General features: G+C 33.0%; 1 protein-coding gene across 1 annotated transcript; it reads right to left on the reverse strand.

The window, feature by feature from the left end:
* Window positions 1-648: 648 nt before the first annotated feature.
* LOC115874309 (cell wall protein AWA1-like) lies at window positions 649-21,878 on the reverse strand. Its single transcript, XM_030889416.1, has 4 exons — window positions 21,811-21,878; window positions 6,472-6,730; window positions 996-1,513; window positions 649-730 (listed from the first exon to the last, which is right to left on the reverse strand). Exons 1-3 carry the CDS (start codon window positions 21,823-21,825, stop codon window positions 1,044-1,046), a joined length of 744 nt encoding a protein of 247 aa, XP_030745276.1. The 5' UTR covers window positions 21,826-21,878; the 3' UTR covers window positions 649-730; window positions 996-1,043.
* Between the last annotated feature and the right edge of the window lie 484 nt (window positions 21,879-22,362).

Consider the following 22,362-nt stretch of genomic DNA (forward strand, 5'->3'; position numbering starts at 1 on the left):
CCCTAACAACACTGGGAACAGTAACAATGAGGAGTTCAAGGGACCAAACCTCAAGAGAACTACCCAAGAGAACTACAGGAGAGGTGGCTGACACTTGCGTGAGACCATCCTCCGCAAGTGGCATACAAGTTACCACCTCCTCCAAGGGTCGGGAGCCTACCTCCTACCTCGAAACCCAACAGGCGACACAAGCTACCGTTTCGTCTACCCGGCCTGGGTCGTAGCCCCTCGACTGTGAAGGTCACGGGTCTCCGTATAAAAAATATAGACTTATGAGTCATAAAAACGGCTTAAATTACATATATTGATTTAATTCTTTACGAAAATGACTTGACTTAAAAAATAGATTTAAGTCAGACTTAAGATTTAAATCATTTTGGTTTTAGTAGACTTTAAACTTAAAAAAAAAATAAATGATTTAGGTCTTTTTGAAAATGACTTGCTGCAGCTCTGGTTGTAGGGATATTTAAATTTTTGTCCAACATTTAATTATAAAATACAAAATATTACAAATATACAAAAATAATTTATTTGTCACCGTATTTCTGCACATAGTTAAGCAGCTAAGTTGAAACCTAAATATAATATTTTACTTAGAAATTATAAGAATTATGCTAAAATAAACAGATTTATATACAATTAATACCAGTTTTTTGAGTGTAGATTTTAACTCACAGTCAGTCACAAGTCATTTGCATCTCACGACGTTTGTATAATAAATAAAAACTAACTTTAGCAAAATAAAAACACTAAATCACCACAATACACCAAAAACACTTTTACTTTTACACTGGACGCGCGTTTCGCTAACCATGTTAGCATCATCAGCAGATGATTATAAACTAACTAGTTTATAATCATCTGCTGATGATGCTAACATGGTTAGCGAAACGCGCGTCCAGTGTAAAAGTAAAAGTGTTTTGGTGTATTGTGGTGATTTAGTGTTTTTATTTTGCTGTGTAACACCAAAGGTTCCAACCCTCAACTGTAACTAACTTTACTATATATTCAAGAAACAAAATGAAATTCTAAAAAATATTTCACTAATATGGTCCACTTTGCGCCGGGACACCGTAAGTTGGTCTTGTCGCTGAACTCGTTGAGGATCCTCCAATGGCAATACCACCAGTAGCAGCACCCGTAGAACCGCTTACGGAAGCAGTACCTGCAGCAGCAGCACCACCAACAGCTTCGGATCGAGCCTTGTATTTGATAAAGTAAACCTCTGGTTTGCTGGGTTGAGTTGGAGCGGCGGTAGGTATGGTAATATCAGTTTGATCTTCTGGTTTTTTGACTAAAACGTAAACCAAGGTCTTTTCTTCACTTTGGGCTTGTTGTTGTAAGAGCTGTTGTTGATACGTGGAGTAAGATGGTGCCTTGATAAAGATGATTTTGTAGTGTTTTGTGGATTGTGCTGCTGGAATGGCTGCAGCTTGCCTAGTCTCTTCAGGTTCCGGGGGAGCTACATGAACGTAGATGTGTTTCTGAACTTGAACGGTACCACCGGCTGCACCTAAATTCAGAAATAAAAAAAATGGATTAACACAGTTTTCACGACTAGAAAGTCAGTTTTGTTTCAGTAAGCTTCAGTTTGAGTAAAAAAATAAACTTTGATTTGTCGATTGTAACGAGCCAGGCTGTGGCTATATTCGCGCCTTAGGGTAGTGTATAATTCAATCAACAAATTTGTTGTATGCTGAATCTTTTTTACGAACTTTTTTATATGTCCAAGGACAATGTAATTCCGACGTTTCGCGACTTTATTGACTTTAAAACAGCTCCTATCCCGGAAACTCTAATTAATATGTAGAAAAAAATCATGAGTATTTGGTAGTGATGGGATAACTCGAGCGAAAATTCGCTCGAGTACTCGATTATTGAAATAACCGACATCGTTCGACTATGAACGAGCGATGCAAGTGACGAGTTACGAGCGACGAACGCAAGCGATCCTAGAATGAAATAAATTGAAATCCAATTTTAATGTGACATATTCGATAAAAAGCCGAGTGAATTTTCTACATACATTGCAGATAGCAAATTTATACGGCGTTATCCGTTGCGTATCGACAATGCTGTGAAATAAACTAAATCAAGCGAATCGCTCGTCGCTTGCTACTTGCCATTCATCACCGAAAGAATATGTGTTCTACGCATGCAACTCACTGCTTGGCGTTACGAGTACAACAAGCGACGGGCGAAAAACCGTATTGTTATATCAATACAAGCGATATTTCACTCGAGCGATGGCTCGATTATGGAAATTGCTTGAAACTCGAGTACTCGATTATTGAAATTAATCGGTTTTTCCCATCATTAGTATTTGGGAAGGCTCAAAAGGAAACAAATATGTTTTTACGACTTTTCGCGACTTTATTGCCGCTTCTTCAGGCTCTATAGGAGAAGCACATTTTTATTAAAGAATGTGCTTCTCCTATTATAGAGCCTGAAGAAGCGACAATAAAGTCGCGAAACGTCGTAAAAAATATATTTGTTTCCTTTTGAGCCTTCCCAAATATCCACGATTTTTTTCTAGATACTACATAGTATTAATTACTGAGAACAAACAATAATCATAATGGAATACGGAATTATTTTATCGGGGTTTGCTGACTGGAAAAATGAGTACCGAAAATCTTCATTGCCTCCTGGACTATTAGATGATTTAAAGATAACTTGATCTCAACTTATGTATTGGCATTTATTGTACCTCACTGAAGCTTATGCCAGCTATACAAGGTGATTCACGATCATGGCACATGGCACGTGACGTTTATGGTAAGCTGGTGATAAGATTTTTTTGAAAATTTGGATTTTTTTGTATAAAGGCACCTGCAGGGGCGGATACAGGAATTTATTTTAGGGGGGAGCCAAATGAAAAGTAATGTAGAATATGCTTTTTAGGGCGCCATTTTTAACCCTAAAGCCTAATATTTAACCCAATTTATAGATTTTAGGGGGGGGGGGCGGGCTATTTATTATTATCTCTTGCGGATCCGAAATTTAAAGAATCCTATAAAAATTTCCAACGCATTTAACATCTTAACAAACTTGTTATAACAGTGTGATTTAACAAACAACAAATGTTATTGACCAACATAAATTAATGAATAAACTGCAGGTATTAATAATAGATGTGATAATTTCGGGCATAAAATGATTAAGGAGAAATATATTTCCAGAGGCTTTCAAATTGTTTGTTTTGTATGTTACTACACCATTTACAAGTACTTGGGTTGAGAGACATTTTTCATGTTTGAAATGCATTAAAACTTATAGTAGAGATTCCATGAAAAATAAACGTTTATCGCCACTTGCCTTACTTTCAATCTAAAAAGATCTTTTCACAGCTCTTCAACAATCTGATGATTTTACTGATATAATAATAAATAACTTTTCTTTATTAAGAGACCGACTCATCAACTTAATATATAAAACATAATTATTCTTTCTCTCAATACTACCAATTTTTAAGTTTGCGTAAATAAATAAAAATAAAATAAAATTCTGTGATGTACTCCATATAGTGACTCCAGAGTAATAGATAAAAAAATAATAGATAAAATAGATTAATAAAAACTATACTTGTATATTATGTCAATCATTATGTCATTACGTTGAATGTTGTTATTTTTGCTTTAGTTTTGTCTTAAATATTTTTGAGCTATGTTTTTAACTCAGAGATAACAATATATTTACAAACTGGGCTAGGGTATTATGTAAATTAGGGGGGGGGGCAAATAGACGCAACTAAAATTTTGTCGCCTACCCAGTCACACGGGTCACGAGCCGCCACTGCCTGTGGTATACAGACGGGTCAAAGACCGCTGAAGGAACAGGAGCTGGAGTATTTGGGGAAAGACCAAGGGTAAGCTTATCCTTTTCTTGGGTAAACACTCAACCGTATTCCAGACAGAAATCTTCACCATTCTACTATGTGCGAGAGAAAACAATAGAAGAGCTTATTCAGGTAAGCTCATCAATATTAGCTCAGACAGGCAGGCGGGACTTGGGGCGCTTATGAGCCCAAAGGTATCGTCGAGACTCGTCTGGGAATGCCTAGGTGAACTGGAAGCTCTGGCACGAAAGAACAGAATTAAATTATTTTGGGTGCCAGGCCACAGCGGAATCCAAGGCAACGAAAAAACCGATGAGCTAGCTAGGCAAGGATCATCGGCATCCTATCTTGGTCCAGAGCCAGTACTGGGAATACCCAAATGTATGGCCCGTAGTGCATTAAAACTCTGGATCAGGGAAAAGCAGAATGTCCATTGGAAGACAGGGGCACAGGCACAGCAAGGCAAGGACCTAGCTCTAAAACCGCAAAAGAACTGCTAATGCTTATCAGGAATAAAGTGCGGATTACAATAGGCCTCTTGACAGGACACATGGTTGTCAAGTGTTATCTGAACAAGCTCAACCTGTATCAAGGAAGTTTGCTGCAGACTCTGCAACAAAGATCCTGAAACAGCGGAGCACATAATATGTCATTGCGAGGCTCTGGATCGCAAGCGACACTTTTATTTGGGAAAGCTAGGCTAGAATCGGAGGAACTATGCTCCCATCCTATCAAGAGCTGCATAAGTTAGTGCAGGGCACAGGGATAGGAGAATGGGTGCAGATATAGAAAGGGGACAAACATAATAGGCCTCACAGGTCGCAGTGTTTCCGGCAGAGGACGGCCCCTTATTATGAAAAAAAAATCACCGGTTATCCATAAATGTCTAACAAGCCATCGGCATCGCCGTGAATCACCCTATAATATACTTCTATATTACTAAGGAACAACATTGACAACGTCCCTTATCTAATTTCCTGTTACGTTCCCAACGTGGTGTGTTTCACTGCTATGAAAGATGTTTTTGTATGCGCATTTATTTCAAGTTACGATCGAAAAAAAAACGGCGTCAGCGATGGGTATGAAATGAAGATCGATGTCATTTTGTACGGAAAATTATATGGGAAATTGTATCGATCGTCATTTCCAAACCAACTGGATGTGGTTTTTTTTCTATCATATGGTATTTTCCAGGGTTGGCATGAATCAAATCAAATGATTTAAGGCGATTTTTTAAATTTTAATCATGTGATTTAAATAAAAAAATCAACTTTTTTAAAACTTTACAATAAATAACTGTAAAAGTTATAAAAATGTGCCCTAGAAAACTACAAAAAATATTTCTATAACAGATATACCCTGTATCTATTCATCAAATAAAATATTACACTTGCTGTTGTAACTTTTAAATACTTTTAATAAATCGAAAAATAATTGTAAATGTTATAAAACTATATAAAAAATGATTTGTATAACACATATACCTACTACATATCTATTCGTCAATTAAAATGTTGGACCGATTTTTGAAGTAATTTCGTGTGAATCCATTAGACTTCTAAAGAGCAGGGCTTTATTTTGAAATTTATGTACAAGTGACAAAAAAACGTTGTTTGAATACATTTCATTCGCAATCTCTAGTGCAGAAAATGGTTCTTTTCATGTTAGACTATATCTTCAAATCGTTGTCAGAAAATATGCTGTTAAATATCTTTTTTGAAACAGCTGTATATTGATCAAGACAACTTCTGCCTTCATCAATTTATCTTCTATTTCTTTCCAAATTTCTATCGACATGACATTTCGACCTGCAGTAAGTAGGTACTTTACACTTTGACAATAGATAATACTAATTTCATTCTCGGTTTAAGACTATTTCCCAACAATAGTGTATTGTGTAAGGAGTAAAAATTATACTTTTTTTGACGAGGTTTTTGTACGTTTGACGGACTATCGTAAACAGGGAGGCACAAAATATATTTTTACTCCTAGTAGAATATACTATATTTTTTCAAACATTACAAATAATTTTTTAATCAATTTCAAACATTGCAAATAATATAAAAGTAATACCTTGTAACTTGTAAGTAATCGAGTACACCTTGTAACTTGTAAGTAATTTGTATACTCGTTGAAATTGACGCTTAATATCAGTTTAATAATATATTTTTGTACTTTTGCTTAGGCGTAAAAGTGCTTTACTTTTATGCCTAGGGGTTGAAATGACAAAAATTAATACTCTTGTGACATTTCAAAAAAAAATCCTTTTGATCTGAAGCGAGCGATTTTTTTTGCGGAATATATTGGTGACCGATGTGGGAAAATGACACGCGCCGTAGATTTGTTAATGTTCTCAGTATAGGGCACAGTTATGGGGAAAATTTAGCCATTTAGGATAGGACTTTAATTGGAATTAAGTCCTAATTATTTGGAAATCCAATTTAAATACTGTTCTCCATTAAAATCAAAAAAATCAGTTTTAAATAAAAAAATATGTTTTTTTAATTTAAAAAAAAATCATAATTTTTTCCAACCCTGGTATTTTCGTTTGTTTTATTTGGTTTTATTCACAAAAACATTTGGTTGACTGAACGGGATTTGTCAAAATAAACTTAATAAAAAATATGAGATACCTCCGATATTTACGCCGGATCCAGTTCCAAAACCAGTTCCGAAAGAATCAGCTGAAACTCCACTGCCCGAAAATCCTCCTACTGAACCGCCGGAGATTGATGAAGATCCAGAGGTACCTCCGGCAAAAGAGCTTGATCCTCCAAAATTAATAGCGGAACTCGGCGATCCATAGGAGGTTCTGGGTGGTGAAGGAGCGGCAGGAGCGGGGTAGTTGTATTGAGGCTTAGCTTGACTTAAGCCGAAGCAAAGAACTGCAATCTAAGAAAATAAATAGTTTAATTATATAAAATATTTAATCATCTTCCAAACCACCTTAAAGGTGTGCAGTCAACAAAATTATTTAAGAGGCAGAAACAAATCGTGGGTGTTGGGAAGGCTCGAATGGAAACAATGTTTTTGCGACGTTTCGCGACTTTATTGTCGCTTCTTCAGGCACGCAAAAGCATTGTTTCAGAAACGTCGCAAAAATATTGTTTCCTTTCGAGCCTTCCCAAACACCCACGATTTTTTTCTGCGTACTAACTACTGTGAACTAACAATTAACAATAATCATAATTATTTAAGAGGTAACTTTACTATAGCATAAAGTAAACCCCCCTTACCATAGCATAAATAATTTTTCTTTCGTCTTTCGTTTGTTTGCTAACGGAAATTGCAGTATAATGATTATATTTAAATTTTAATTATTTTATTCCCTTCCAACTAATTTAAATTTTAGATATATTAGTTGCAGGCATTTAAGATTTAAGTACTTAGATTTTTTACTTGTAGCACAGCTTGTAGGTATAATGTTTTATTATTATATTATTGGTTTTAATTCTTCTGTTGTTAAGAATCTGTAATCGAACCTTTTAAACATTATCAACATTTCTAACTTGTTATTCTAAATTTCGACCAATGATAATAGTTATTTTGACTATCTTATGGTGCGTTTAGACTTGAGCACGCGATCTCGGCTCAGTTCAAATTAAAAAATTATTTTTCGACGAATGAAGCGATCCATTTGTGCGCGCACAGCAGAGTTGTGTTGGCGAAAATAATGGGCGGCCAAGAAATAGTCGAGGCTGCAGTCATTGTTATGCACAGCTTAATTATTAAAAAGGAGAAAAATCGAAAACATCGTCGCTGGTGGCAAACCCAAATTTTTAGAAATCGATATAATTTACTGCAACAACTTAGTGTCTGAGAAGGGCTATGATCAGTTCAAAAACTTTACAAGAATGACCAGACCCGACTTTGAATATTTACAAAATTTAATACACCAAAAATTACGAACAAAAGATACAAATTTTAGAATAGCAATTTCATTAATGTCGACATATTCAATATTAATTTTATTTACAAGATCTTGCCATGCGTTTTTTTTATATTTTTTAATAATACAAAGAATGTTTAACATCCCATAATATAGGCAACTTTTCATATTCTTCAATTAATAATATCGAAGATTTATTGGCCACTCCATAATTTTAATAAAGAAAACGAAAAAAAAAATCACACACGGCACGCACGAACGCAGACAAAACAAATTTCCGGTGCAAACTGAGCGTTCGCGCACACATAAAATCCCTTTGAGCACGGATCAAAAACCGACACCAGACGGCTCACGTTCGCGGCTGCTCGCGCACAGACAGATTCAGAGTGAGCGTGCGCGCACAGCCGTTTACACTTGAGCATTCGCGGAGGATCAGTGCGTGCGTGCTCAAGTCTAAGCGCATCATTAGATTTAAGTGCACTAGCTTCGTCAACAGAATTTTTTGTATTTTTTATGATAATAAAACATGTATTATTAGTATTTTTTTTCAATTTATTGGGTAGTATGTTGAGGAACGGATATATAGCTAAGTATCAAGCACTCTCACTTTTAGTTAACCAAGAAAGATATTAGTATTTTTTACGACATTTGTCTGTATCTAATCTAAGGGAATTTTTTCCTATATATTTTTTATAATTTCTTGTAGCTATTACTCCATCTTGAATTGCCGTGACGAATCCCTCAGTTTCTTTTTTTTCGTGATTTTCTGAGCTAAGTCACTCACATTTCGACATTAGAGTTCGCCAGCAATTGTGGGAATTTTCCATGTAAAGCTTTCGTTGTTCAATTTTCGCGTTGTTGTACCAGATATTATTCTTCAACTGCTATTTTAGTAGTAAGAGGAGTGTATTTGTCCAGTTTAGTTATTATAAAGTGGAATTCTGAAGTTTCACATCTCTTATTAAAATACATTTTGAGACCTTTAATTTGACTTTGATGTAGCGCTACTAAGTTAAGCAGGCCTAGACCACCTGTTTTCCTTGGGTAGTATAATCTTTCGGTACACGCTTTGCAATGGTGAATTCTAGCTTTGGTCATTTCCACTCTGATTGTTCTGTTCATTGCTTCTAGATCGGTTGCCGACCAGTTCAAAATACCGAATGAATGGCTTACAGCTGGTATATCCCAGTTATGGCTGTGATAATATTTTTTCCATTAAGTTCAGTTTTAAGTATTTTCCTTATTTCCTCATCAGATTATTTTGAAGTTTCTTCCTTTCCGGCGTTTGTGTTGTAGTGAGTTGTTGAGAATATTCTCTAGATATTTGTACGGTTTTTCGTTTAGGTAGGGTAAAGTAAGGTAAGTTGGTGATATTTTTGCTTGAACATGGGCAATTTGAATTCGTTAAGATATATTATTTTCCAACTTACCTATCCGGAAGGTTTATGTTTCAAACAATCGCTTATAGATACAAAACGATATGATGGTGTCAATTTTGACAGAAAAAATACATTTGAAACAAAATACAAATTGGTTGGGTAATTTGGTTATAAGTAAGTTAATTTGGTGATAGTGGAAAGGTATTTTGGTGATATATGAGATTACGAGCAGTTGAAAATAAAATGGCTGAAAATTTTTAAGTTTATAACAAAACAAGTATTTTATCTAGTAGAAATAATAATAATAATTTTTATTATGAGTCGTTTGAAGACTGCTCATCACAACCGTCGCACATAAAGATGTCTTCATCGTCAGGTCTCGTTTGACAATTTGTGTGATACGGGACACAGCAAAAAGAGCACTGAACCCATAAGGCACCATTTTTAGCGTTTCCGCAGACACCACAGTGCCAATCATAATTTTATTTAAAAGTCTGTGTCCTAACATTCACGTTTTGCATGCAAAATTGCTAAGTAAATGGCCGAATAACTTAAGCCCTAACAAGAGTAAATAATTTAAGCTCATTATTATTGTACACTGATGTCACACAACGGCTGGCGCGCGGCTGGGAGCCGGGAGATGTCGGAGAGCTGTGGAGGGGGAAGTGAGAGATGCGCGCTGCCAACCGTACTAGACGACAAGGGAGGGGCAAAGGGTAGGTTTAGGATGAATATTCCGAGGTAGGGTTAAAAGGGTAATCTCACAAGGGTCAAGCCGACGGCACAGACCCTAAAATGATCAAATTGAATGACTTTATTTACCGGTACGAAGCAAACGTTTTCCTAAACGTAAACAAATGAACCGAAGCCCGCCGCAGACTATGCAGCATGGAGAGGATATTAGATAGATTTAACCGACACGTTTTAGAGCCTCTCACTGAATAGGCGAGTTGCTGAAAAATTATTAAAGAACTATCACCAATTTACCTATATCACCAACATACCTTACTTTACCCTATCTAATGATGTTTGTGTTTTCTAGGTCTTCATAACTCATTGGTTTTCCTCTGATTGCAATTAACTTAGCACATTTATTTAGACCAAATTTCATTTTTATGTCTGTGCTGAACTCCCCCGTAATTTTAAGCAGCACATTTAGATCCTTTTCCGATCCCGCATACAAGTTCAAGTCGTCGACATAGAATAGATGATTTAGTAGATACTTTCTATTCCCAGATTGTAATTTGTATCCTACACCAGAGTCTTTAATCAATCTAGATAGCAGGTTCAGACAAGTAATAAACCAGAGTGGACTTAAAGAGTCGCCTTGGTATATTCAGCTTTTAATTGGAATTTCGTTTGTCTCTACTGTCAATCCATTTTGTCTAAAATGTAGTTTTGTTCTCCAGGTTTGCATGGTTGATTCCAGAAATTTGGCAGTCATCGATCTTGTACAGACTTCAATGAGCCACGAGTGCGACACACTGTCAAATGCTTTCTGGTATCAATCCATGCTACCGCAATATTTCTTTTATTATTTTTAGCATTTCTAGTTGCAATACTATCTATAATAAGCTGCCTTACACCCTTTCGTATCACTTCTGCCTCTCTTCTGCTCATCGGTTAATATATCGTTGTGTAAAAGATGTTTATTTATGCTACCTGCTATCACTGCTGTAATGATTTTCTACAGTATCTGAAGATTTTGGAACCATTTTATTGTTCGAGCTTGTGTAAGAAAATTTGGAAAACTTTCTTTATTTTGTATTATTCTATTTATTTGTGCTGCTAGAATGTGATTGGCAGCTGTTCTAATAGTATTAGTATTATTATTACTATGTGTTGAAAACAAGATAACCAAACTGATTAACAACGAAATTGAAAAATTATCAAACAATTTGAAAACCAAATGAAAATATTTAATCGTATAAAGATCTAACAGCGCTTTTAGATGGAGCGGAGCGTCCGCGACTTCGAGCAAGTATACCATGAGTTTATATGAACAATTTCACATGGGTCGCGTATGCTCCGTTCGGATGATTTCGTCCGAAGGTTATCTTCGGACGGTCCGCTCCATCTGACGGTCCGCTCCTTATCGGACGGTCCGCTCCATCTGAAAGCGCTGTAATCGGCATGCCAAGTTCGCCAACGTTAAATAGAGTTTTGGTACGTAAAACCGCTTTCAGATGAAGTGGGTGTAACCCGCGTCCGCATCCGCTTCGTCTGAAAGAGGCCTAACAGGCCAAGTCCGCAGACCAAGGGTTAGGTCAGCAGGGCGGGTCCGCAGGACCTGTCAACAGGCCGTTTCTTGTGGTGCATGGTGCTCTATTGACTAAAACCGATAATTATTGTTGATGTTATTAATTTTTAAGGTAAGTAAGGCCCGTAGTCAATGCAGTTCTTGTTTAAATCTATAGAGTTTCATTAAATTTTCTTGTCACAACAGTGAAAATAATGAATTCTTGCTAGATAAACAATTTTTATATAATAATTGTTTAGGTGTACTTAAAGTACAACCTCTGTAATTTATTTTCTTTATTTGGAATTTAATTGATTTATGTTTCATTGTATGACATTTAGCTTTAGAAACTTTCTAAATCAAAGTGTTACCTAGTTACGTTAAACAATTTATTTTATTTGTAATAGGTAATATTAAAACATTAATAATCAATATTATTGTAGGAATTTTGGAATATTACGGGTTATTTTGGCATATATTATTCATATTTAGTTATTGAAGTATCTCGTTAAAAAGCTATATTGTAAAAAGGGATGTAATGTTAAATGCAACTGAAAAAAAGTTGCATTGTTTTATTAACTGCATGAACCAGTTGTCAATCTTGAATCACCGCGCTATCAGAAGAGGATTCGGACGATATCAGCGAGGAGACATCTGATACGTGACTAGAAAATATACTTGCACAAAGTAGGAAGTCAGAAGAAGTATTAGATGATTATAAATCAGACGAATCATTTTCCACAATTTTTTAGAATTCACATCGTTTTCATGACTTCTAATAGTAACATTTCTTATTATTAATCTAAAGAGTAGAAGGGCTAAGCCGATATCAAACCGATATCAAGACCTACAAAAACAAGATGGCGGCGGTTCATAAAATGGCCGCGGTTCATATCGACTGTCATCCTCGGAGGGTCTGTTTTAAACCGGTTCTGTTACAAACATGGCCCGTTTTTCAGGGGGTATGTTCAAAATCTATTAATACAGTTATTTTTATGAAAATATATAAAAATATATATAATAAATTATAATTAAGAATAAATGATAATTAATGGAACTGTTGTATTAATATTAATGCATTCATTTTATAGGTACCATATTATTGATAGACGATGACTTGATATCTAAAATAATAGTTTATGGCCTGGAGGACACGGACGACAATAGCGGGTATGGAATATGATTGAAGTGATGTGATTGAGTATTGCCCTGTCAATGTTCCGTCACGTAGAATTGTGTTGTAATGGAACGCTATTTATTATGACAATTTTAATGGTAATGGGTAGCACACTTTTCACAAATTATTTTCATGGATATAAATATTCTTAAATAAAATGCTGTATTTTTTCTGTTCAGTGGATTTGTCATAGACAATCGTGACCATGTATATCTAAAAGTACATTTTAACTGACTAATATTATATAAAAAAATATTTGTTGATATGAGAATTTTATAATATCATATTTTTTTAAACTGAGAAAACTGAAAATATCTTCATCTTAAGGTGCTGTGCAGACTTCTTCGTAGGCGTTCATAACTTTTAATTCATAAATTTAGTTTTTCTAATATTAATTTTTAAACCCAGTCTAGTGGACAACCATATTGGAGTAAATCATCTAAAGGTTAAACCACTGCACGATACTCAGCATGCATATAGAGCGGGCAGATCCACAGAAACTGCTCTGTACCAGTTAACCGAGGTAATACAGGCCAGCCTGGGTAGCAAAGAAACATCACTTTGTGCCGTCTTGGACATTGCAGGGGCAATTGACAATATACCTCACAAGAGGGTCAAGCGATCTCTGGAAACAAGAGGGGTGAACGAAGTGCAAGAGGGTAGTAATGATTGCACGGGTCAAACATGAAGGCACCCTGTGTGATATTATCCAAATAGGACTCCGCATCGCTGAGAGATGGTGCAGGACTGTCGGGCTGAGCATCAACTGAAACGCAAAAGCATCAAAACAAACTAATAAAAATAAAAATTAATAGCAAACCAAGACATGAGATTTTGCTACAGGTGTTCGACATGTCGACCGTCTTCTGTTATGGACGGACAAACGGGACCGTTTTTGAACATTACTCGCAGAATTCATTCAACTCAGTGGGGGTGAAAGATACCCTCGCATAACTGCTAAGTACTTCTAATTCTTGTCTAGATTATACGGCCAATTTATACAGCCTACTAAAAGTGGCCAACTTATAATATTTTTGTATTTCGAATGGGGCTATAACAAAATATCAAGTGTGCTATATGGTTGGAAAGGAAATTTTAAGTTCTTTTCACTTAATTAAAAATATACAGGGTGTCCCAAATAAAAAAGCAATTTTTATGTTTATCACTATACTTAAACCATTAAATCCTACATAAAAAGGTTCTTTAGAAATGTTTTCACAAAAATACAAAATTTTCCACAGCAAAAAAGTTACAACAATTTGTTAAAAATGCACATTTTTGAATAACACCCCGTAACTCCGAAACGGTAACAGATATCGATGTGCGATTTTCACCATCATGTTTTTGATAAAAACTGAGCCCTAGACACCAATATTAGTTTTCGTCTATCTCCTATAAAAAAGGGTGTTTCCCTTTAAAAGCGTCCAATTTGACCCACCCTGTACTTTTGAAACTAAATCTTTCATAACTGAAGAGAAGAAATTAGCCACTCATTATAAAACGAGTTTGAATTATAATGGCTCATTGGATCGACTAAAGCACAGTCTTGTCAACGAGTAAAACAAATAAGTACTTAGAATATTTAACCATATGCAAATAAGAAGTGACTATTTCGACATATACATGTGCCGTCTAGAATCTTTACTTAAAGTAAAAAATATGATCTATAAGTCGCACCTGTCCGTGTGAAAAATGAAAGTTGCTTAAATTAGGTGCGTTGTGTATGATGCTTTTTGTCGGGCGGAATCATAAGTTCACGTTAATTAAATTATTTAATAGTATCTAATTTTATTATATTTCATTCAAATAATCAGTTTTTTTTGAATATACACCAACCCACTGTTTCGAAAAATATTCATATTGAATGGATGCCTGAAATTTTTAACTTATTTTTTAAGAAAATATATTAGCAATAATAGATACTATCGTACATATATTAAAAAATATATTTGTATGAAGGGTGGATCATCTTTAATGACAATTGATTATTATTAAAAAGAAATAAAAGATGTTTAAATTTATTTCCAAAAAATCAAAAATTATCTATAAAGTTATTTTAGCATTAATAGTTTTTATTTCGAGATCTTTAAAGAGAACATTTTTAATAAAGTAGTTCCTGTTAAACATCATTAATATACAAGGTATAGTCATAAAATTCTTAGAGAATGTTAAATTTGAAAAAACTGGCAAATTTCAATAAGCACTTCGTTATAAATTTTGTTATTATAGCTTTTATATACACAAATTTAATAGGAAATTAAATTAGCACAAAATATATAGAAAACAAACATCCATCGACCCAGTGTGAGTTCATATTAATGAATATCCTCAAATGAGGGAATAAACGACACAGTATCCTCACAATCTTATATTAGGCTGTTTTCTTAGATTAGGCAAACCATAAAAGGAATATATATATATATCCCTTGTGAGTACGCACACTGCAACGCGTCAAAACGCGGGAGACGGAAAAAAGTTGCTAGAGAAGTCTTCCAACTTCTTGACGGAAATCCGCGGCGAGCTTCTGCGCTGCGCGCTCTCTAATGTGCGTTGGTCCATTTTAAATACATGGCAAGCAGACAAAAGAAATTTCCACATGGCGCCGCGCCGCGTCGCGCCGCGGTCTAGTGGGCGACAACCTTTACTGTTCTACAGAAGGAGTTGTAAACGAATTGGGCCACATGATTATAAACTACTAAAAAAAATATGTAATTTCGAAAGGACTTATTTGGAACATTAAAATTTTATATTTTTTATAATAATTATTAAAATAGACTCACCGGCATGAAAAACGGGCATCTTAAAATTTTGATGTATTTAAAAAAAACAATATACAGGGTGGCGCCCATAGAGTTAAAAATTAAGTGGCGCCTCTCATACGCCGCGGAGGCTCCAAGGAGAACGACAGTTTGTATTGAAATGAAATTGTCTGAGCATATTTAGGTTAATTCTGAGCACTTTTTAAAAATATAGAGAGTTCTACAGGGTGTCCCCAAAAAAGATACATATCAAAGTTGTGTTTTTTGTAATGGGACACTCTATATATTAATTGATTTTCGGATTCTGGGAGAAAAATAAAGGTGAGTTTTATAAGAGAAGTATATGACTAAAATGTAAGGTTTTTGGTTTTTGACATATATAACATTTTCTAGAATATAAAGAACAATTTTTAAATTACAATAAAAGCTACCGAAATTGGAATTTACCCGGTATAGTCTAATATGTAGTTAAATTAACTATTGTACTTTAAATCTAATTAAAACTTGATCCAAAATGTTATACAGGGTGAGACAAAATTACTTTTGAACATTGGCCTTTACAAGCATGTTACTTTTTTATTTTAAATGGAACACCCAGTATGTTATTCCGATATTCAATGGAGAATTCATGTCTCTTCAAAATAGTTCAAAATACTATTAAGGTTGCCTACCCCTCAAACTAGATTTTCTTAGATATTTTCATTTACATGATTTGATCTGAGTAGATCTTTATTATTTGATAAAATCTAGGTGGCTGTGATAATGTCTGACGTTACTTCAACTTAGATGTCTAATTAGTCCAATTTTAACAACTAGTTATCATTTTGTGTCAGTTAAAACAAAAAAAAAAATCTCAGAAATTTTTTCAGATTCTATTAGTTGGTGAATGCAGTGCGCATTCACCAATTAATAGAATACTTAAATGCTCCTGATTTTATTCAGTGCTGGTTTATGGGGATATGTTACAGTTTTTATGGGGATATGGTACAGTGTTTACTAAACTCGACCAACTATTGTCGACAACATGAGAGAAATTATTGTAGCTGCTTTTCGAGGTAGAACTCCACAAATGCCTTTTAAAATTAAAAGATTCTTTTGAAAAGACAATCATTTTATGTAGTTAACAGGAAAGGAAGCATTTGAGCATTTGATTTCATCTAGCTAATTTTTGTCACATAATTATAGGTTTATATTTAGTTTTAATTCTGTAATAATTAAAATATGTTTTAAACCTGTATCTTTTTATTACCGTTGAGTATTTTACTCTACAACCTTTATTTTTTGTTAAATTAACAAAAGCCATATCACACAGCCACCCTAGATTTTTTCAAATAATAAAAATCTACTGACGCAAAATCATAAAAATTAAAACATCTCGGAAAATGTTTGTCTGAGGGGTAGGCAACCTTAATAATATTTTGAAGATAAAAATTATATAAATTCCCCATTGAACACCATTAAAATATACTGGGTGTTCCATTTAAAATAAAGAAGTAACTTGCTTTTAAAATTGACTAATTTTCCATATATATTTTGTCTCACCCTGTTTAACTTTTCGGGTCAAATTTCAATTTGGTTTAACATACAATTCCTTCCCAGTTCCTGTAATTAAATATTAGGCTATACAAGGTCAACTAAAATTTAGGTAGTTATCGAAATTTAAAATTTACTCTTCATTTTCACAAAATGTGAAATATGTCAAAATCCTTAGATTTTAGGTATATGCTTCTTTAATAAAACTCACCTTTATTTTTTTCCTAGAATGCGAAAATCAATTAATATATAAGGTGTTCCATTAGAAAAAACACAACTTTGATGTGTAATTTTTTTGGGACACCCTGTATAATTCTATATATTTTTATAAAATGCTTTCAGTTAACCTACATAAGCTCCCAAAATTTCATTTTGATATAAACTACCGTTCTCCTTGGAGCTTCCGCGGCGTATGAGAAGCGCCACCCTGTACTTTGTGAGCCGATTTTGATGATTTTTAAGCAATATGTAGCTAAATTATTTGAATTGTTATTGATTCTTAATTAAACAAATAATTAAAAACTAAAAAATTTTGTTATTTAGTTTTAATGTAAAAATTTCGGAAACAAAAACTTCGGAACTTCTTCAAAAGCGAATATCTCCAAAAAAATAAACCTATTGAGATTAACTAAAAAAATAATTGAGAAAGGATGTACCTAGCTTATTTTTTAAAATCGTTCCTCTCTTAACATATTCCAGAGGGTGTTTCAAACTTTCATCAAAATATCAACTTTGTTTTCTCTCGTAAAATTGACGGACGGGAACTTTCATTTTTAATTTAGAAAGAGACACTAAAAAGTCAAATAATTTAGCTACCAATTGCTTAAAAAATCATCAAAATCGGCCCACTAGAACAAAATATATTAAACTTTAAAATACATCAAAGTTTTAAGGTAACACTTTTAAAATTTGAGATTTTTTGCAGAATGACATTAAAATCTTCGTTGAAATTTAATTAAAACTGAATATACATACGTACTTAATAAAATTTATTATCAATAGATGGCGAGAGCCTTAGATATAATTGAAAATGAATGCTACTATTTTATTAAAGTTAAAAATTGAATTCCTTTTATTCAGTGGAATGTGTTTAAAATTATTGGAATATTTGATCCGAAATAAAATATTTCTTCGATAATATTCGTTGATGGTCTACATATCCATCTACCCTCTCCATTTAGAAATTCATTTTTAAATCCATTACTGCTTTGTTGCTTAATAAACGCATACCATTATTATATATTTTATTAGCATTTTTAATTTTTCTTTTTTTAAATAAATCCATTTTTATTTGAAGTTAACATAGAAAATCTCCGAAAAATTGTAAATCATGATATCTATTAACTGCTATACGGTTAGAAAAATCCTTCTTCCTTTGGAAAAAGTGTACACTGTCTCATATTTGCTGTACTACTTTGCAATGGCAGCAAGACTATTACCGGTCATTTTGTCATCTTGTGTAACCATTTTTATATTATTATACAAAGTGGCACACCTCATTCACCTCTGTTGACGATACGAAAACGGAAAGATGTAGAAAAAAATTTATGGGAATATGTGGGGAAGCAATGTGCATATTTAAAATTATACAGGGTGTTTTAGATCTAAGATTCATACCAAAATTATATTTTTTCTTATGGAACACTCTGTATTTTATTTTAGTTTAGGATTCTTGGACCTAAAAAAGGCATTTATTATAGGGGTTAAATATGTTTAAAATCTTTGGTTTTTGAGATATTTAAAGACATTTAAATATGCATGCTGCAATAGAATAGATTATCAACACCCTGTACATTACTTTTCAGAATTAATTCTTGTGTTGAGTTTAAAGGTAGAGAAATACACTTTACAGGAAAATTTTATTGCTTTCTTAAATTTATACAGAGGTACCAAAAATTGTTGATCTATTTTAAATATTTATTTTACATAAAAACTTCGTTATTTCAAATGCAACACCCCCTATTTTTATAAATAAATTGAAGCAGATTCAAATGCTCTTTCAAACTGTATTATATATAAATTATATTCAGAAAGTAGTCTCGACTGACTAGTGAGAAAGAAAATCTAGGAAGTAGTGGGGTTGCAGTCGAAAGGTAGAACCCTTCCTAGTTCCTAGAATTTCTAAATTATATTCTATACCTATCTAGCTCAGATTTGGAACAAAAAGCGATTTTTTAATAAAATGGCAATATAGATGGCTGGTATCATCATAACAATTTTCTAGTAGTTACAGTAAGACAGTTAGTAACTATTTTTAAAATCGACATTAGTTTATGGGCTTTATTATTTAAATGCATAGAAGTTTACTTTAGTTTACCTACAATAGTTTAATAAGTCAGTATTCATTATTTTATCAAGAATAATAAAGCAGTATCTGCTGGCAGAACCAATGGATATCTTACAACTACAAGTGATTTTATTTTGTGAGAAAAATTGCTTGTTGGCCTTAAAGGCCTATGCTCAAAGCTCTCAGATATAGCTAGATATAGCCAGAAAAACTAAATTTTTCCTATTTGGCAGTGTTGGTGGTGTGGTATATTATGAAAAACCTATTAGGCAGAAACCTGTCGTTAGAAGTAAAGAAAATTAATTTGCCATAATTTTGGTAATTTGGTAATCTAATAACATATCTACAAGTCATCGTAAAATAAATGAAGGAACTACTTCTTCCTTTTTCTTGATAAAATAATAAATACATATATTTAATAAGTATTATTTATTAAACTATCGTAGGTAAATTAAATAAAAGTAAACTACTATAAATTTAAATAAAGTATAAAACTAATTTCGATTTCAAAAATAGCTACTGTCACTAGAAACTTGCCATGACGACACCAGCCCTCTTGGTTTGGTTTTTATTGAAAAGTCGCTCTAGGTATAGGGTAGATAAGCTAGATAGGTATAGGAAAAATAATATAGGAATTAAATGCCCTCAAAGGGCATTTAATTCTGTTTTAACTTGTCTAAGAAAATACAGAGTATTGTTTTAATATAACGAAGTTTTTATGTAAAATAAATATTTAAGAAAATAAATAAGGAAGACCAGCAATTTTTGATACCCCTGTATACATTAAACGAAGCAATACATTTTTTCAGTTAAATTCATTTCGCTAGCTAAAAAGTTAGAACAAGGATTAATTCTGAAAAGTAATAGACAGGGTGTTGACAATATTTTTTTATTACAGCATGCATATTTAAATATCTCAAAAACCAAAGCTTGTAAACATATAAATGCCTTATTGTGTGTCCAACAATCCAAAAATGAAATAAAATACGGAGTGTTTCATAAGAAAAAATATAACTTTGATGTGAATCTTAGTAATAAAAATATTCCAAAATAATTTTAAATTATATTCATATTGGCCTTCCCACATACAGGGTCCGGCAATAGTGCGTCGGGCATCTGTAGATCCTAGAATACAAAACTTGGAAATTTTGTTTAAGTGTAAACCTAAAGTATGTACAAGGATATATTTCAGGAAAATATTCTATTGAGTGGCTCATAAAAGTGTGGGTGGATCAGGATGATTTTTTTTAAATGGAACACCCTGTATATTATTGCATTTTTGGCTTCCTTTCAGATAACTTTACATAATCCTAAGATATGAATAAATACATTTCTATAGTTTCAGAGATATTAATAAATAAATAAAAAAATTATATTTTTCAACCTTAATTAAGAAAATATATTACAAATACAAGAACTGTCCTGAAATCAAAACTATATTAGGTATTTACTTTAGATGGTCTTTACTTAACTTTGCTATAAATATCGTAATCTTAAATCATACAGGATGTTCAAAATTCTACGCCAAACTTTCTATAATATAAAGTCATTTTTCTTTGTTTTTTTTTTAAATAAAACACCAAATAATAATGTATATTATTTTTTACATAATGTATATTATTTTTTTATTAGATGGAGAATTAAAAAATGAACATTTTTTGTATTTAAAGTATTTCAAAAATTTTAATGGTTTGGCAGTAACACGCAGTATTATTTCATATGGCTGTCTCAATGGTAAAATACGAGAGAAAAATCACTGGGTGGCTTTGATAAAAATTTACAATGGTTTTCCATGCCATATGAAATATAAAACCGCGAATATCTCCAAAACCGTTAAAAAATTTCAAATACTCTAAATACAAAAAATGTTCATTTTTAATTCTCCATCTAATATAAAAATAATATACAGGGTGTTCCATTTAAAAAACCAAAGAAAAATTATTTCATATTTTAGAAAGTTTGGCGTAAAATTTTGAACCTCCTGTATGATATACGATTACCATATTTATAGTAAAGTAAGTACAGACCATTTAAAGCAAATATCGAATATAATTTTGATTTCAGGACAGTTCTTGTATTTTTAATATTTTTTTTAAGAAAGGCTGAAAAATATATTTTTTTTATTTATTTATCAATATCTCTGAAACTGTCGAAATATATTTACTTATATCTTAGGATTAGGTAAAGTTATCTGAAAGGAAGCCAAAAAAGCAATAATATACAGGGTGTTCCATTTAAAACAAATCATTACGATCCACCCACACTTTTATGAGCCACTCTATAGAAGTTAGAATATTTTCCTGAAATACATCCTTGTACATACTTTAGGTTCGCACTTAAACAAAATTCTCAAGTTTTTTATTCTAGAAGCTAAAGATGCCCGACGCACTATTGCCGGACCCTGTATACCCATATAATATTTTGTTTCTACATCAACCGAGGCGAACGAGGTGCGCCACCCTGTATATTGTTGTGCTTGACAAAAATCTTTTGAATTTTTTCCAAAGAACAGAGGTTAGATTTTATGTTTCAAAATTAGTTGGGAAATTTCTACTTTACATTGAAATTAAAGAATACAAATTTTTATTTTGTCAATGACATGCGATGACAAAACTGTAACAATAAATAATTCAAATAATATAAATAAGTAATAAACAATTATTAATTTAATTCAAATTGTATTATGTAAATAAATGAAAAAGTACATACCAGAAAAGTTTTCATGACTAAATATATGATCAAAAAAAGCTGAGTGATTAATACTAACGACAGATGATCAATGCCGGTTTCTTTTATACTTAATTCCTCTAATTGATGTCTTCTCGCGCGTGTCAAAAATTTATTTTGGGAGAGGGTATGACTTCTTCCGTAACTTGGTAGAAGAAGAAATCTTTGTTCAAGATGTACCTAAGTACTGCGGGTACTACGTAACCTACGAGGCTCGGCGAATAACATTTAGGCAAGAGTGAAAATCGGCAAAAGGTTGCGACCTCTAATACGAGCCGCTCGTTGTCCTAATGTCATTAATTTGATTGAATTATAGATGAGAATAATAAGGTATTATGTTTAAGGGGCAGTGGCGCTCAATGATAAAAAATTTAAGGTATAACAAAATATAAGATCAGAATGTACGATAAAAAGCGATAATGAGTATGTACAGGGTGGGTCAAATTGGAGGCTTTTAAAGGGAAACACCCTTTTCTATAAGAGATAGACGAAAACTAATATCGGTATCTGAGCTCAATTTCTATCAAAAACATG

Source organism: Sitophilus oryzae, unplaced genomic scaffold, assembly GCF_002938485.1.
Source record: "Sitophilus oryzae breed Bouriz unplaced genomic scaffold, Soryzae_2.0 scaffold_1274_pilon_pilon, whole genome shotgun sequence".
In the NCBI taxonomy this organism is placed as follows: Eukaryota; Metazoa; Arthropoda; class Insecta; order Coleoptera; family Curculionidae; genus Sitophilus; species Sitophilus oryzae.